This window comes from Meira miltonrushii, assembly GCF_003144205.1.
Source record: "Meira miltonrushii strain MCA 3882 unplaced genomic scaffold FA14scaffold_4, whole genome shotgun sequence".
NCBI lineage: Eukaryota > Fungi > Basidiomycota > Exobasidiomycetes > Exobasidiales > Brachybasidiaceae > Meira > Meira miltonrushii.
This window is the reverse complement of record NW_020289946.1, coordinates 634,542-651,973: the sequence shown is the minus strand read 5'-3', so window position 1 is coordinate 651,973 and position 17,432 is coordinate 634,542. Positions and strand designations below refer to the sequence as shown.

At 43.5% G+C, this 17,432-nt stretch overlaps 9 protein-coding genes across 9 annotated transcripts in view; 2 read left to right on the top strand and 7 right to left on the bottom strand.

The window, feature by feature from the left end:
- Window positions 1–175: 175 nt before the first annotated feature.
- FA14DRAFT_174381 (uncharacterized protein) lies at window positions 176–3,127 on the bottom strand (the record flags this gene model as incomplete). The annotated part of the gene is made up of 3 exons (XM_025500536.1): window positions 736–3,127; window positions 406–667; window positions 176–325 (listed from the first exon to the last, which is right to left on the bottom strand). Exons 1-3 carry the CDS (start codon window positions 2,967–2,969, stop codon window positions 176–178), a joined length of 2,646 nt encoding a protein of 881 aa, XP_025352990.1. The 5' UTR covers window positions 2,970–3,127.
- A 276-nt stretch (window positions 3,128–3,403) lies between these two features.
- On the bottom strand, window positions 3,404–5,474 carry FA14DRAFT_137711 (general substrate transporter). Its single transcript, XM_025497041.1, has one exon. It carries the CDS (start codon window positions 5,147–5,149, stop codon window positions 3,434–3,436), a length of 1,716 nt encoding a protein of 571 aa, XP_025352989.1. The 5' UTR covers window positions 5,150–5,474; the 3' UTR covers window positions 3,404–3,433.
- Window positions 5,475–6,189: 715 nt separating this feature from the next.
- FA14DRAFT_191767 (uncharacterized protein) lies at window positions 6,190–7,519 on the top strand. Its single transcript, XM_025501890.1, has one exon. The coding sequence runs from the start codon at window positions 6,622–6,624 to the stop codon at window positions 7,441–7,443; it is 822 nt and encodes a 273-aa protein (XP_025352988.1). The 5' UTR covers window positions 6,190–6,621; the 3' UTR covers window positions 7,444–7,519.
- A 114-nt stretch (window positions 7,520–7,633) lies between these two features.
- On the top strand, window positions 7,634–9,791 carry FA14DRAFT_162013 (uncharacterized protein). The gene has a single exon (XM_025499384.1). The coding sequence runs from the start codon at window positions 7,774–7,776 to the stop codon at window positions 9,661–9,663; it is 1,890 nt and encodes a 629-aa protein (XP_025352987.1). The 5' UTR covers window positions 7,634–7,773; the 3' UTR covers window positions 9,664–9,791.
- Window positions 9,792–9,831: 40 nt separating this feature from the next.
- FA14DRAFT_181365 (uncharacterized protein) lies at window positions 9,832–10,792 on the bottom strand (the record flags this gene model as incomplete). The annotated part of the gene is made up of 2 exons (XM_025501090.1): window positions 9,832–9,920; window positions 9,955–10,792. 2 exons carry the CDS (start codon window positions 10,790–10,792, stop codon window positions 9,832–9,834), a joined length of 927 nt encoding a protein of 308 aa, XP_025352986.1.
- Window positions 10,793–11,363: 571 nt separating this feature from the next.
- Window positions 11,364–12,509, bottom strand: FA14DRAFT_185677 (uncharacterized protein). The gene has a single exon (XM_025501471.1). The coding sequence runs from the start codon at window positions 12,372–12,374 to the stop codon at window positions 11,379–11,381; it is 996 nt and encodes a 331-aa protein (XP_025352985.1). The 5' UTR covers window positions 12,375–12,509; the 3' UTR covers window positions 11,364–11,378.
- A 474-nt stretch (window positions 12,510–12,983) lies between these two features.
- FA14DRAFT_191765 (uncharacterized protein) lies at window positions 12,984–15,151 on the bottom strand (the record flags this gene model as incomplete). The annotated part of the gene is made up of 1 exon (XM_025501889.1): window positions 12,984–15,151. Exon 1 carries the CDS (start codon window positions 14,949–14,951, stop codon window positions 12,984–12,986), a length of 1,968 nt encoding a protein of 655 aa, XP_025352984.1. The 5' UTR covers window positions 14,952–15,151.
- A 349-nt stretch (window positions 15,152–15,500) lies between these two features.
- FA14DRAFT_106176 (succinyl-CoA synthetase-like protein) lies at window positions 15,501–16,370 on the bottom strand (the record flags this gene model as incomplete). The annotated part of the gene is made up of 1 exon (XM_025495772.1): window positions 15,501–16,370. A coding segment is annotated over one exon (870 nt), but the record flags the coding sequence as incomplete, so codon positions are not given.
- Window positions 16,371–17,089: 719 nt separating this feature from the next.
- FA14DRAFT_191763 (uncharacterized protein) overlaps window positions 17,090–17,432 on the bottom strand; it is a 1,142-nt gene continuing 799 nt past the window's right edge. Inside the window, exon 2 of the mRNA XM_025501888.1 lies at window positions 17,090–17,432. Coding sequence (XP_025352982.1) covers window positions 17,258–17,432 — 175 coding nt within the window. The 3' untranslated portion in view covers window positions 17,090–17,257.

The following is a 17,432-nucleotide window of genomic DNA, read 5'->3' as shown; positions in this document are numbered from 1 at the left end:
AGTATTACTGTTCACACGCTTTTCGATTAATTGACATATTTTTCATGCGCGCAAACATGAGATTAAAGTAACCGCAGACAATTCAACAACCCATACAGTTATGTAACATGGTCTCACAGGATTCCTTCTTTGAATATATACATTTGAAAAGAGACTGAAAGGTCCTTCCTCTGAATTAGCAGCCACCTCCACCACCACATCCTCCTCCGCCTCCGCCACAGGCACCCATTCCACCACCTCCAACGAAGCCAAATCCAGTACCACCAAATCCCAAATTGGAACCAGCGTACATGGCACGACTAGGATGATCGCTTCCTGAAGGTGGCTATTGGTTGAAAAGAATAGAGAACGTGTATTGTCAGTTTTCAACATGTCGTCAATCGCCAGCAATTTTCTGAAACTCACAAGAATCAGATAAGCAGATGCACCATAAGTGTTGTAGTGACCTGTGTCCACATTATCTCTCACTCGAAGTGAGGAAGGTACGGCATAATGACCTTTCTTGTTCGGTGCAATGACTGAGCTCACGCCTACACAGTTGCCCGGTCCAACTCCATAATTCATCTTCATTATATTATTTGTTCCAGTAACGCACTTGCCTGCGATCTGACAATCAGTGGTTGAGATAGCACGGAAAGGTTCCAAAGGCGTAAGACCATAACCGAGACTGTATGAGAAGGAGAGATTAATGTTAGCAATGTACGTGTTAAAGGTTTTGAATCACGACACACGTACATAAATGCATCTTTGTGTGTCTCTGGCCGTTTTCCAGACTTCATATCATTCTGTTCTTGCTTTCGACGAACTCTCATGGATAATGCATGTGAATCCTTCAAGTTTGTATTTGCTGGAGCGGTAATATTATGAACGGAAGGATGAGTGCCTGCTCCTTTTTGTCGGCCTTCTGCAGACACGTTTTCTTTTTCATCGTTATCCTTTGAACTGGATCCCAAATTAATCTTCAATTTGCGTAATGACTGTCGAAAATCTGATCCATTGTGAGCTGGACAGCCACAAGCACTATAAGGTTGACCATAAAGTTCATACCACGAACGAGCTGTTCGATCAAACGCTGTCGAGAGTGTCGAAGCAGGCAATTTGTCATCGTGGTCAACAAACATTCCAACCGTATCAAAGCAGTCAGCATAGTAGCTCGGCAGTAACTGATGGGTATGCCAAGCCAGATCGATATCCAGAGTAGGACACAAGAGCTCGTTCTTCACTGTCAATACGTTTAGCCAGCGATGATATCTAACGATAGAGCGGGCCAAATTAGGCCGGCGTTCTTCTGGCGTTAGTGAAGGTAATGCCATTTCTTCTTTTCCTTCTTTGAATGAGGTTGTGTCGAGCCAGCCCATTTGATCCATTTCATCAATAAAACTGAATTGGCGAAGAACAGCATTTACGAGATCGATACTAGTATTCGGAGCAAGTGGATCTCCTTCGATATAATACTTTGTCACTAGACTAATCCTTCTGTTCATATCAATTGCCCTTTCTTCCATTGCAAGCACGATTCTCGCCTGACAATCACGGTCGATCAAAGTTGACCACTTTTCAATGTCACCTTTTGCTTCCACAAAATGCAAAATCGGTTGAAGGTCATTCTTTGGTACATTTCTCAATTTTCCGTAAAGGCGCTCATCGTGAAAAACGTCTTTCTTCACATGCGATAACAAAGCCCACATACCCGTGTGATCAGGTTGAACGTTACGTTTAAAGGGATATATGCGGCACAGGATAGGTGCATGCGGATCATCCTCGAACAAACGCCCATTACGTGCCGAGATCAGCCCACCACGCAAATGGAAAGGTTTGATCTTTTGTGAAGGGCGACTTTTGAGCCATTGTTCGATGTCGTTGAGCAAAATACCTCCACGTATAACTTTTGAGTTGAGTTTTGCATCACATGAAGCACATTTTCCCTTCCAATCATCGCGTCCTGCTTCTTGCCAAGACAAGGTGAAACCCGAAGTTGATGCGGAGTTGCGCTGATGTTCATCGGGACGGTGAGATTCGTCAAATCGATTGCACATCGGACATTCAACGAAGACACCTTCATCAGGTAGAGGTTTGCCGGTTTCAGTCTCGGTAGATGAAAGAGGCGGAGCCATGTAGGAAAGATGGAAGGATTGTCCGGTCATCCTTGACCATCGTGCAGCCATCCTATCGGAATCTTCGATGAAGGGACCTTGTTGAGGACTGTTTCGGATACGACTGGCGATTGCAACAAAAGGGAAGCGAATAAAGTGTAAAATGCGTCTTGCATCTATCCGAGCAACATCTTCTGCGTATCGACCTGGGTTGAGCATATATGCATGCCATAACATCATGACATCTAGCGGTGGCAAAGCATCTTCGGGAATGTTCATGATTGCGCGTTTGGCTTGATTGCTAGCACCAGTGCGACCCAAGTGCAGCAATGATCTTGGTGGGGCTTTGAGATCCTGCTCCGAGATTTGTAGTGCAGATGGTAGAACGGTTTCGATGTAAGTCGACAAACGGTAATTTGCCCGTTTAAGATATGTCTTCCATATTTGGCCTTGCTCTTCTTTCGTCTTGGCAAGGGAAAGGCACTGTGTTCGGATATCACGAAATGCTGTCAATAGGGTCAAATGTGCTTCTTCTTGACTCAGTGTGACCAATGGCTCGACTTTGTGACCGTTGATGAAGAGGACGTCAGGGACACTGTCAAACTCTTCCTCTTCATCTGGGTATCCATCTTTTTCCTTTGCGTTTGGCCGTACTCTGGCAGGCATTGAGCTTGGTCCTTCGGTTTGATCTTGTGATTCATCATAAGTTGGCAAGGCTTGATTAGATTGCATGAATGATGGTTTTGATAATCCGCCCCATCTTTTCTTGCTCAATCTGCTACTGATTGTTGCCAAAGTTGACGTTGTACGAATAGATGCATTATCGTCATCATCACCATTAAGTGGATTGTTTTTGTTTGGTTTGACTTCTTTCATTTTGAATTGTGGTGGTAGGGATGGCAAAAGTGGGATTTGGTGATTGTGCCATTGATAAGGTTATCATCATTGTCGTACGATTCAACAATGACCAAGAATAAGGTACACGAGGTAAAACATCTGTACCTCTCAATCTGACTGACAGCCACTCACTCACCTCTCTCAGCCACTCATGCAGCATGCAAGTGTACACACACACACACACGCATACGCTAAAATTTAAACCACGCGGACAACTGCGCTGCGCCACACGGGCTTTTCGCCGGTAATCTTATGCTTCCGCAACTGTCCGCCGGGCAAAAGGGGCACTTTAGAAGTGTTCCCGTTTAATACTCTTTCCCCGGAGTTGGGCGTTCATCATACCTCAAGCAGTGGCTGCAGTGTTTGATAAATCATTAATTTCATAAATGCATGAAAAAGAAAAAGACAATACACACGGAGATGACATTTGATTATATAAAATCTTAAACCTTTTCTTCTTTAAGTTCATGATCGATGGAAGAATGCTCCTTCTCCGTTGTGGGTTCAATATCGGCAACATTCAACAAACCAACATCTCGTTGAGCTTGTAATAATTGTTCAGCTTCCCACTTTGAGCGTCCACTATTGTCGGCAAAGACTTCATCTAATTCTTCCAAAGAACGTCCTCTTGTTTCGGGTACATAGAAGTAAACCCAAAGAGCGAGAATAACACTGCATCCTCCCAAGAAGATATAAGCGCCCCAAGGAGCAACTTGAACAAATTTAGGTGTAGCAATGGCTACGGCGAAGTTGTTTAACCAATTCGAAGATGCACCAACACTGATTCCTTTTGCTCGTAAACCAAGTGGGAACACTTCTGATACAAGCACCCAAGGACCTCCTCCAAGACTGATTGAGAAAAAGATGGCGAATAACCAAACCATAACTGCGGCACCCCAACCTGCTGCATTAGTAGCTGGCGTACGGATGTCAGCATCCCATCTTGGCTTGAATTGAGCAATGATACCAGCAATTGAGAAGAGAGTTAAACTCATCAGAATGGCAGCGAGCATAAACATTGGTCTACGTCCCCATTTATCCAAATAAACCACTGAAGGAAGCGTAGCAAGGAATTGCACAACTCCTACCACACCTGAAGCCAAAAGAGAGGTTGCATTTCCGGCCAAGTTTAAGCTCTTGAAGATAAATGGTGCGTAGTACAGAACAAAATTGATACCCGACCATTGTTGTCCGACCATGATTCCGATAGCGACGAATGTACGTTTCCTGTTTGACGGATTGCTGACTAAACTGGCATATTGTGCAACTTGCAGCTTGAATTTACTCTTGAAGCTGTCATCTTGCAAGTCAGGATAATCATGTAGAGATAATCTGCGTTCGAATAACTTTTGGGCTTTTAATTCCAAGAATTCCAATTGAATCAAAGGGTTTTGTTTTTCTTTGCGTCTGATACTGGACAAAACTTCTAAACATTCTTCTTCGCGATCATGATCCATCAACCAACGGGGAGATTGAGGCATGAAGAGCATACCAACGGCAAGGATGAAAGCAGGAACAAGTTGAAGTGTGATTGGAAGAAGCCATGCAGCATTGCTTTGTGTATCACCAGTACCTCCGATGAAGTTTGTTCCATATGTAAGCCAATAAGAGATCATAATACCAAACGTAATTGCAACTTGTTGCAAGGCGACCAAAGCACCACGAATTTCTGGTGGTGCCAATTCAGCATTGTACAAAGGAACAAGGATACTAATTCCTCCAACACCGATACCGGTAACGAATCTGCCTGCGAGGATGTAATGATAATTTCCGTCTCTTGTACAAGCTTGAACAGCAACACCAACGCCAAAGATAAGACAAGATCCAATAACCGAAAGTTTACGACCAAGTTTATCGGCAAAATAACCGTTTGCCAAAACACCGATCCAAGCACCTAATTCCAAAATTGCCGTTACTAAACCACCCAAAGTTGCATTTGTGATTCCATCGGTTCCTGAAGCTTTACTAAAAGCATGCATGCTCAAAACTTGACCAAACATACCTTGATTATAACCATACACCAAACCACCTAAACTGGCAAAAACTGCGATTGATGTCGCACGAGCATTTTGAGCCAAACCTTTCAAGCCTGAAGGACCTGCTAAAGCGGCACGACGATGGAGCAATTCCGTATCAACGGCAACTGTTTGAGTCACCATTTCAAATTGTTATGAAGAGAAAAGATGAAGATGTGAGATGAGAATAGGGTCTTGCAGGATTGATTGAGATCAGGTCTTTTTATAATTGTCAATTTTTCATCTTTTATCTATTTTTATTTCGGAACAACTTAAAACACTGTTCCGGTGCTTTGGAATTGGCTTTTGTTTCACTTCCCCATAGAAATGCGGGGAAGTTAAGCAAGGTGCAGAGTATATCTTCAGGAACAAAAGGGGAGGGAGTGAGTGAATGAATGAGCTCAGTAAGTACGATTGCGCAAATGTACTTTACTTTTAATTTATTAAAAGTGTCTTAAGACATCATCCCATTCTGCCGTTGAGCGGCGTTGTATCGGGAATCTAGAAGTAATTTACCAATTTCAGCCATAGAATGCCTAGTTGCATGGCGCTAAGGGTTGTATACGCTATTTTTACTCTGCGTCGTTGGACAACCCACCACTGCCTCTTCACCACTCTATTCGGTAAACTTATGACCACTTTGCCGACCATAACCCGTGCATATGCCCCCCGATCTATGGCTTTTTCTTGCCCCACAAAAGGATACACTCTTCCGCGGTAGCTCACCTTTGACTTTATGCATCTATTATCACTTCTTGCATATGTCAATTGATCATCTCTGCTTTGACAGAATAAAGAAATAGCCCGTGGAAGCAGGGAGCCCTTTCCGTGGAAACAGATGGGTCTGTGACCATAATTATGGGAAGAAATGTTATCCCGCTACAATCATACCATTACTGGATGGTTTCAAAGCGTTTCATTTATTCAAGATCATCTCAATCATCAGCCATGCTAGGAAGCTAAATGATTAAATCTCCTTTTCTTTATTCAATGTACCTGCTTTTTGTGCCTTAATTAAAAGTTTAACCTCATTAAGAGCGTTGAGGAAAGTGGTTGTGATGTAAACCAGTCGAGTCCTATTTCTTGTATGTGCCAAGCTTAATGAGCTAAAGAAGCTTATAAAATAAGCCTCAAGTGTCATTCTACAGATCTGTACATGCTTACTAATCAGATCCTTATCATGAGTGCTGTCAATTGGGATAATTCACTTGAAAGCCATGTAAAGCCATCGCATTACCCCGGCTGTGCCAATGCATGATCGGACATTTCCGCACGCATGAAGTTACGCCAACAATGATGGTGATGATGTAATGGCCCGCCTATGATGGATTTTACACGCTAAAAATAAACTTTTCAGTGCGGAAATAATTCCGCTCCCGCACTCGATTGGATCTTTCAGCATTTCCGCAAAGACAAAGTGCCGATGAAAGCTGTTTTGATATTTGCATTTTAGCGCTGCATGTACCTGACCATCGGTGACTAACTTTCAAATCGGAATTGCGGATTCATGAACGAGGAAGAAAAGGTATATAAAGTCTTCTATCCGAACTGGATGTTGATCTCATCACCCACAAACAAACAAAGAAACAATCTTCATCATATAAAGAAACAGTAAAATGCTCTCACACCGAAACAAAACGGAAGAATACGCAATGACGAGCAGTAGCGCTCATAGTGTCAGCAAAATGACCCTGGATGATGGTACGAGCACTTTAATTGCGAATGAGGATGTGAAGTTTCCCGCGAAGAATGACGGCTTGCAAGCCGAATTAGAATCGGGACATCAAGTCCCGATTGGTTTAATTTCCGAATACTGTCAACACGATCACGTTATCCGCTTTGATCTTCAACCTCTTTTGATGTCGTGGTCTGGATTAGATATAGTCGTGTCAAAACCTGAACCTGACGGAAGCATGAAGAAAAAGGTTTCCCGCAAAGATCTACAGCCGTTCTACATTGCGGGAAAGAAGCTGATAAGCGCCACAATTTCAGACTCCGATCACAAACAAATCTATTCTTTGCATGCGAAGTGGACATCACTTCACACGCATTATTATGCGAAGGACAATCAAGGTGATAAAGTTCTCACGCTGAGGGGTGAGAAAATTTGCCGATTCAATCTTACCGCCACGTTCAAGAATGCAGCTTCCGGTCGCAACGAGGATAAAACCCTTTTACTGAAGACTGGCATGAGCACGAAGGTGAGCGAATTGCGGGAAGACTCGGGACGCTTACTCGCCCTTATCGAAAGACCCAGCAAAGCAAAGATGTGCTTGCCAAATGAACCATTCCGAGTTAGCATTGCGCCCAAAGTCGATACCTCTTTGGTCATGGCGATCTGTCTTGGCATGCATACGCAATTGCTCACATTCAAGATTGGAACGTATTATGCACCATCAAGTGCGGCTGCAGCTGTCAGTGCAGCATCATCATCTTGAAAAAGATATAGACCTTGATCGATTGGATACCTTTACATCATGTACATTTACCGAATAACAATATAATTTTAGCATCTTCTTTATGATCACTTGTGAATTGTTCTCCACACTTCTCCTGTAACACTTGCATTAAACGCGACAATTAAAGTCATGGTGCATAAATGCTTTCTTTCAGTCTTACTTCCTACAACCATCTTTGAGAGCATGCCTGCTCGAACAAGGTATACAGATCAAGCATGTGAACCATGTCGATCCTCGAAACGAAAGTGTATTCAGCATGATGGTCCAAGCAGCAGTTCAAATGGAATCAAATGCAGACGATGTACACGAATGGGATTGGATTGTACGGTTGACAGCCAAGGGAGGACAAGGCAAAGACGGGCTACACCTGCAGACAGAAATGGGATCACTCTACGAGATTCTGCTCCTGACGTGCGGGATGCTGTTCCTGACGTGCGGAGTTCTGTTCCTGTTTCTGTTCCTGATGGAAGCAATCTCGAATGCATTCCCGCTTCGTACAATTTCATCATTGTTGAAGCAGGAGGTTTACCAATCTCAAAACGTCGTACAGATGCGCTTAAAGCGACCGCAAATGATCGAGTAGGTTCACTGATACAATTGGACTGGCTCATAGACGATCGATTAAGTGCACTAATATCAACATGGTCGGAAAAAGAACTTGGCAGTCTGATGCCACTTTTGCCTCCGCCTCATATGCTTCGATCACAACGGAAAGAAGCAAATGTAACAGACGTGTCTGCCATGGATCCTGCATTGTTGATTTTGGAATTGGGTCAATACCTCTGTGCTGCTCGACATCTCTATCTCCCGCCCGAACAGCATGAGAGATACTTTCCAGGCGTACAGGTCGAGGTGATGGTCAGACCGATCTTGCATCGTTGTCTGTCACAGCTAATCATCTCCTCTGAATATACTCCTTCTATGAGTCTTGCATTTCAATTACTCTGTGTTTGCAGATTTGAACGATGCGAAAAGAGGATAGAGCCACCATACGCTCTACTTTCGTCAGCGGTACGAATGTCTCAAATTGCAAGATCGTCCTCCACGACAGAAAGACATAGGCTGGCTATGGACGTACTCTGTTGCTCTGCATATACTCTGGATTTGTCATACATTCTTGGAACAAGAGAAGGTCTAACGATGTATAGATCACGACAGTATGAAGGTATATCTCCCACACTGTCCGAAGTGGAAGGAATGATCGGAAATGTGGAGAAGATCTCCAGCGCAGGATACGTTGGGATTGAGGAACAAGTAGCTTTGAGTGAACAACGTGTCGATGCACTTCGAGTATTATTGAATCGAACAGTAGGCATTCTTACATTCTCGCAAGCTTGGCAAGACATTTGGATGAGCACGAAAGCATTGCGGGAAGATAAAAAGAAACATTCCATCAACGATGAAGAGCAATTGATTTGTCTGGCCCAAACGGGTCATGCGATGTCCAAATGGGATTTTGCATTGAAGCGTCTCGCAGAACGACGTGCATACTTCAAAGGAAAGATTTCACAATCAGTATCCGAATTAATGGAGGTAGAAGCCCAACTTTCCGGTACGATCTTGTTGGGACATTGTCTGAGAACGCAAATTGAATCAACAATCGATGTTGATGTTCCGACTGAATTTGACGGCATTGGACATGAGACAGCTTTGCTAGCATATGTTCGGATGATGTTAGCGGAAAATATGCAAGGGGCAAGAGAACTTTTTCCAATCACCCAGACTCGATTAGAAGCTGGCAAAGCGGTTCTTGTTGAGCAAACAGGCAGACTGGCGGATGACTCTAATAGACAAAGATCAAACAATGTGACCAAACTTGAAACTGGTTATCCTGCTCTGGTCTCTTTGGGTCATTTCTTCGAAGCTGCTGCGCTTGTGTTGGAAGCACATGCTCCTCATCTTGCCGTTTCACGTTCCACTTTGGCATCGCATGATTCATGGGCACTCTTAGCTTGGGCAGTCAAAGGATTAGTAACATCTTTGTTGCTTTGTGACACAACGGAATCTGAGACTACACCATCTACATCCAGTCATACCACTACACCGTCCATGTCTCCACCAACACCAATGGAAAAGGCTACTTTGATCGTCGAGAGGCATTGTCAGCATGTTGAAGCACGAATGGTCCTCGATCTTCCCTTTCCACTTCCATCCACACAGATTGCCATTTCCGACGAGAATCCTATCGAACTTGCATAGACGTTGGACGCAATCATCCTTTTCGTTCCTCACTGAAAATAGAAATGTATCGTAGAAATGATATAGACTGAGCAACTACTGCATGGGTATTCCCCACCTTTAGCTTTGTGACATGCAATTGAGCCTCATTCTTCGTTTTTTCGGCAAGTTCGATTGGTGTGTCTTCGATTAGAGCACCTTTTTCGATGTTTGAGATACGAGATATTTGACTTTTGCTCCAATCGGCTCGAATGTTTGACCAAGAAGTTGCCAAAATGCTGAAAGTGACGGTAACATTGACCAACAAAGTACCTGTTTCTCGGTAATAGGCATAATTATAAAAAGCTAGTAATTGAATTGGTGCAGCAACATTCAAAAAGATCGGAGGAACACAGCACATCAACAGCGCTTCAGCGAAGAAACGCATCTTTGCTTTCACTCCTGCTTTGTTGTTGAATGATATTCTTGATTTTGCCAATTGATATGCTTTGAATAGCAATAGCGATGATGCAGCAATGCAGTAGATAGAACCCAACGAAAACTCTAATACAGTCGTTGCAGAATACCCATCGTATGACCATACGGGAGGATCCCATAACAGCATTGCGTCGTAGGCGTAGGGTTGTAAGCCAGATAGCCATTGAACCAGAATAATGGCTGTAAGCAAAAAAGTCAAGATTGTACGACTTCCAAGCAAGAACCAAAAAGGTGAAAGGATGAGTAATCTTGCCTTTCCAGAAACAATTGGACTTGGATAGAAAGATGATATACGAAAGAGTAGAGCAGAATCTGATAAAATTGGAATAGCATGCTCTGCAAAAATACCAACACTTCTCCAAGCACAATACCCACGATAATTCATGTTTTGAGAAGCGAGGTAGGTGAGTGAATCAAGTCTATACAGTACACACCCAGTCTCTGAAGCATTGTAGAGAACGGTCAAGACCAGGCAAGTGCCTTGCAATCGAAATAACTTGGTGGCTCGTCGATCTTCTTTGGAAAGATAATAGTATGCTATAGCAACTACAGTCATTGCCCCTAGCCACGTAGAACAAAGTACCAAACGAAAGACGTTGAAGTATGCCATTTCTGAAGCCTTTTCATCGTACTCGAATGTAGAGAATTCTTCGTTCCAGTATGTGCCACCCATATTTAGATCTTTAAAAGGCTTGTGGTGATGGTAAAGATATTGTGGCCTTCTCCTTGTGGGGGAGGTATCTTTTGTGTATCATTCGGAAGGAAAGCCGCCTATGTCACCAGCTCATAAAAAGCGGCACCTTCATTCCATACATTCAGCCCTATCGATGTTCTTTCTTATGTTGCGAAGCCACGTCCCTTAATTTGTGAGAATATTATGAAAGCTTAATTACCATAAACGGATCCGTAAGAGGACGCTTACAGCTAAATGATGTGACTTACAGTCAATATAATACTACTTTTAAGTATTGTGTCTTCCCCAATTTAAGATCGCCACAGAATGGTGCCGCTTTCGTCAAAAGGCATTCCGATCCTCTCACGTGTGAAGTTGTGGTGAAAGGAGCCGAAATTGCATGGTCTATCATTTGATACTTTAAACGGAGCCTAACCAGCCGAATCACATCCAAAAAATTCTTCATGGCTTCAGAGATATTCACACATTATATTCATGAATTTTCGTTATGTGTGCTTACAAGATTGATCTACAATGTACCATCGATAGACTTTTGTTTTTCCGCATCGTATCCCAACTTTCCAACCTAATTTATTGTCATCTGATGCAATTGCTCAGCATCGACCGATGACTTTTGACCAGTATTAGAAACGTATGTTTGATCTTTTGTCCAATCTGCTCGAATACTTGACCATGAAGTAGCCAAGATACTGAAGATTACACTTGTGTTGGCGAGTAATGTTAAACTTTCTCTGTAGTAGGAGTACGTTGTAAATGCCAGAAGTTGAATTGGCGCAGCAATGCTGATAAAGATTGGTGGAATGCAACACATCAACAAAGCTTCAGCAAAGAAACGCATTCGAGCTTGTACTCTCTTTTTGTTGTTGACCGCTAAACGTGATTTGGCTAATTGATATGCTTTGAAAATCAAGATTGACGAGGCCATCGTGCAATAAAGAGAGCCCATTGCAAGTTCAACTGTTGCACCATAACTAAATCCCGATAAGGAGTACATTGGTGGAATATGATATGGTAGTGGGTCAACATTAACCCAAACGACTCCCGAGAAGTATTGAACGCTGTAGAAAGCTGCAACCAAGATGCTAACGATAGCACGAGAAATGAGCAAAAACCAGAAAGGAGCAAAGATGTAGAGTCTTTTACGTTTCGAATAGACTGGAAAAGGGAAGAACGATGAGATCCTAAACAATAACGCCGCATCGGCTAAGACTGGTATGAAATGCTCTGCAAAGTGACCTGCGCTTGTCCAATGAGTGTATGCATCATAATTGATCGTTTGGTTTGAACGGAAGGTGAGAGTCTTTAATCTGTATGACACGTTACCGACTTCTGATGCATCATATAAGATCGTCAAAAGAACACAAGTGCATTGTAGTCGAAACAAATTTGACTTTCTTGTTTCTTTGTTGGACAGAGCAACAAATGCCACCCCAACGGCAATCATTGTTCCAAGCCATGCCGAACAAAGAATCAACCGAAACATGAAAAAGTACGTCATCTGGGCAACTCTGACCGAAACAATGTACTTTGACGTACCCTCATCGTAATACGTACCACCCATGATGTCGTTGAAGGTGGGTGGGATGACGGTGTTAGAAAGATTAAGTCAGAATCGTGACCTTTATATAATATACAAGGAGGTATCTTCTCGGTCATGATTATTTGGCGTTTTCAGTACTTTGTCAGTCACAAAACGGAATCATTCATTGCACTTTCGCGGCAAATGCCGGAGCCGCTTTTTACATGAATCACTGTCAGTTCTCCCTCATTGACCGGAAGTGTTTGTGCTAGTCAGTCACTTTTTGTGGCGTTAAGCTTTTGAACGGAATCGTTCGCTTTTTTGTCTTTGAAGTAGCTTATAAGCTCTGAAAGGTAACGTGATTTTGTCGTTATTCAAAGTGCATTGTCATTCAGCCCAAGATGGCGTCGCTCGAATGCTCAAAGATGCTCATTTTAGGCTGGGAAGTCGCCTCTAATGAAGCCGAAATGATCTGAGAGCGAAATCTTCTCAAACAGGGGAAAATTAATCGTTGTCTTACCGTTTCTCCATATACTCCGACGCATTCAGGAGTTGAAGCGCTTCCCTCTCCTCTGCGCACGGTCTCGGATCGAATGGGATACGGATGGTTACGAGCCGATAAAGATGAAATTAAGTACTAGTATATGAGCTTTACAGTGTTGTTTGATGTGATTGTCCGACAGAGACGGGCATCATCGTTGTGCCTCCATGTATGTTAGGCACAGCAACGCACAAAGTTCCGGGAGAAAGCAAAACGTCTGAATAAACACTTGAAGGTGATTCAGAAACGGGAGAGTGAGGTAACGAAGTCGATGGCTTAGGAGGTATGGGAATCTTGTTCGGTGACGGTCGCCGCTGTCTTCTTTGGTTTGAAGATTTTTGTTGTTCTTTACCCGCATCAGTGATTGACCCGATCCATTCTTCTCGATCTTCATCATTTTCGTCATCGTTTTCTGCTTGATGCGAGAAATGGATGTCTTGATGACCTGCAGATGAAGGAGAAGGCAAAGAAGCAAGCATGTGACTTGGATAACTTGCATTGATATCCATTCCTGGCTGCGGCGGTGGTGTACCGATTGGAGGAGAGATGATATTGTCGCTTTGATGTGATCGATAATGTGAAGTATCTTGCAAGGCTGAAAGACGTCTGAGAGGCTGACCGACATATTGTGCCGAATTCATTCCGGGCTGGAAAGGGTGTGCAGGCACAAAAGGTTGATCGTAGCTTTCTGTCGGCTGTTGCGAATGTGCTATGTAGATCTGCTGATCGTGCATGTCTGATCGTTCTTCATCTTGTCTTTGCTCGATTTGTGTGGGAAGCTGGCCTTCATTCTTTCTGTCGCCTCCTTTTTGTTTCCCACTTCTTCTTGGAAACCGATCACGCGACCAACCTGGTGGAGTAGAGAAGCTTGACAAGCTTTTGATTGATGAGACAACAGAAGGTGCTCTCTCAAGATGTTTCATTCGTTGAGTATCGCCATTCATGAAAACGGCTCCATGTACTCCATCTGAAATGGTATACTGCTCTTCTTTTTTACTCCTCCTCAAATCGTAAAACATCGCAACACAGATCATTACCAAGAAGAAGAAAGTCAGAGCATCCAAAGCGATCGTAATGATTGTTAGGTTATCCTTTACCGTGAACCACATCCCAAGTAGAACAAACGAGGAAACGAAGAATGCCAGCAAGGATAGACATATAGCGCAAAAGAAGATCAAGTACGTCCGTATGTGCGTCGTCCGTTTTCTTGCCGCGACAAGTGCATCGTCACGACTGTGTGTATCTCTTGTTTCTGCTTGTCGACTAAGAATCGATCTGTACTCGGCATTAAAGTCAATTGTGTTGTAACGCCACAGATATGCCAAGCCTCCAGCTAGTAGGACACCCAACAATGCTTCTTGTATGGAAAAGAGAACAAGCAAGATGATCGAATGGTGCTTTGCTATGTCACCACCATTTGAAGAGGAAATCGTCTCGTTGGTGTCCGAGCTCAGCATCAACCGCCTCTGTAGACTAGATTGAGATGGTATTGCTGGAACAGGCATGATGCGCAGTACCGGAAAGCTGATAGCCGTAATCATTGGCTGATCGGACACTTGGTTGACCTGATACTCCTTCACGGCATTGATCCTGTAAGCGCTTGTATGCAAATTTTGCAGCGGAGCTTCGATATTGTTTTCCGTTTCCTGGTTTCCTGTTTCTATTCCATTTGATTTATCAGCTGAGACATCCTTCACACTAGGGACATCATCTTCATTTTGGTTCAGCTGAGAAACGAATGAAGTTGGTGCGGGATTTTGATTCGTAATTGCACTCGCGCCAGCGCTTGTGCTCGAAACGATACTAGAAGGGGTGATTAAATTGGAATTACTGCTGATCGGAGTCGCAAAACCATCAAATATACTCGAACTTCCCGTTGGTGTAGTACCTGTATAGCTGTCGATCGAACCGCTTCCGATTAGACCGTTACTAGAGGAAGACGTAGATTGCGCACCATTAGACGAAGAGGTTGGAGTTATTGTTGAGGCTAGATCTGCAATTGCTTTGGCAGTCAAGCCGATTGAAGCCAGAAAGAACAATGTCGATCCTACGATCAAGATAGCGGCTATACTTCTCATCCTCCCATCCGGTATATCGTTATTATTTGATGCGAAATCCTGATTTCACTAATGGTGACGATGATGGCACGACAACAAGGATTCATATTAAGATCGCAATCGGGACAAACTCGACCCAAGCACCCAAGTTCATATTTCACACGGACAATCGGTCAACTTGTCGCTATTTCACTTTATCACGGCCACTAGCTCTAACATTGTATCGATAAAAAGCCGTTGTAGTAAAGAGGAAGCGGGGACACTTCCGCAAAACAAAGCTTATGGCGTAAATGCGCTAAATGGTTTCCCACCCAATTCAGGTACGCGCCAGAAAATCAGTGTTTTTCTGAATGGGCGTAAAGCTGCAGATTGAATCGGCAGGCAAACGAAGCGAACGTACGGGTTTACGCCATTGCTGCTCAAGGGAAGGCGTCATATTCAACGATCTCCTACAGCGGCCAATCGGTCATCATTATTATTCCCCACTCCAACCCGAGAAGCCGAAACATGTCACACTTTTCCCTTTTTAAAATGATATGATTTCATTACACCTTTTAATGCCTGCTTATCTCACTGATTCGCCCTTTCTACAGCACATCTTGCCGCCTCTTTGAAATCATCATTGATGGTAAAATCAATATCCGATTCAGAAAGTAGTTGTTTTGCTCTTTCAGCTCCTGTGCCCAAAATGCGAACGACGATAGGTTTGGTGATATTGTTCTCCTTTACTGCTTCAATGACTCCTTCTGCTACTACATCAGTTTGTGTGATTCCCCCAAACGTGTTCACAAAGATTGCTTTCACATTGTCATCTCGATGCAATGTCTCAATGGCCAATCTGGCATTTTGCTTGTTGGCACCACCGCCTCCGTCTAAGAAGTTAGCCGGCCTTCCACCTGCCAAAGCCAATCCATCCATCGTTGCCATTGCATTTCCCGCTCCATATCCGAACGAACCAACATTGCCTCCTTGGGGTAATTTGATATAGAACAGTCCACCATCTTCTGCTTTGGCAGAATTTTCATCTCGTTTTCGATTAGCATACAAGTCTTGCAATTCAGGCACACGCTTCACTCCAAAGTCATCAAACTCTAAAAAGGGTGATCGAACGCTCACTTGACCTTTTCCATCAAAAGCTAGTTGGAATGTGAACCAAACGCCTTCAAAACGTGAATAAATGCTCCATAGGTTCTGAATGATTTCGGTAGCTTCCTTCTGTGCGGCTTCACTGATGGAAACGTTGGCTTTTGAAGCTAGTTTGGAAACAAACTTGAAAACATCTTCTGACTGCAATCCTTTGTCGATCGTAAAAGGCAGGTCTATAACACTTTGAGGGTCGTCCTGTTGTGCTTGAAGGATGCCTAGCTCACCTTCGCCGAATTTGCCCTGATCCAAGCTGTCCAAAAGAGAAGATGAACTTCCCAGTAGAGCGGGACCATAATGGATCTCATTTGATGATGAAACCTTACCTCTACGATCCGCATGCAACAGCAATTTGAGTGAAGATGAATCTGAGTTAGCTTCTTCTACTCTTTTTGTGTTTGTATGTTGTTTGATCAACTTGATTGCATCTTGCCCTGTAACGTTGAAATGTCGCACAGAGCTTGTAGAGAGGAAAGCGTTCCTCCTTTGAATGATCAACGATCTCGAAGCAGAACGAGCTGTAAGTGAAAGCAAAGCTGAAACCATCTTGACAGGATGACAATGATGGCAAGAGAGAGAAAGAGAAGATGTTAATCCAATGCCGGCTTTTGAATTATCCGTCAAACACTCCACAGAGACACTAGTGCGGGGTACGCGTTCAAGACCCGGCCTGTTTCGGCTTTAGCACTGCAACCAACGAAGCACAGGTAGGCACTGACACCTTAATACGCGTGCGAAGTAAGACGCATTGTCTCTTACCAATCACCTTTCCTACTACCATCCCGATTTATCACACTTTCGACTTTCGAATCTGGAATAAGATGGTATAATTGCAGAATCATATTACGTCCATGATGATCAGCACGTAAAGAAGGATGATGATACTGAAATGGAGAGAGGTATGGATATGTTTAATCGGAGCTCACAACAAGATCCCTTGGAAATAAGAAAAAAAAAATGGGTATTTTGATTCGAAAAATAAGAAAGGGCAAGTCTATGAGCTAATCAAGCCAATCCGATAAACACAGACACAAAAAAATAAGCAAGATGAAGGCGAAAGATACATTGATGATGATGATGATGATGATAAAGATCCTGATTGTCCGTGAATTCCGAGAGAAAGAGGAGGAGGAAGTACCCGAGGAAACGACCTCGCCTATTCGCACATCGCCCTATCGATCGATCTATTTGAGATCAGTTTCAATTGCTGCTGCTGCACTTGAGGATGACACCACAGATGAAGATGAGCTTGCACTTGGGTGAGGGTGAGGATGTGGGTGTGGGTGTGGGTGAGGGTGAGGGTGAGGGTGAGGATGTTCACGTTTTGCCAAAGCGCCAGTTGGTGCAACGACGGCTTCG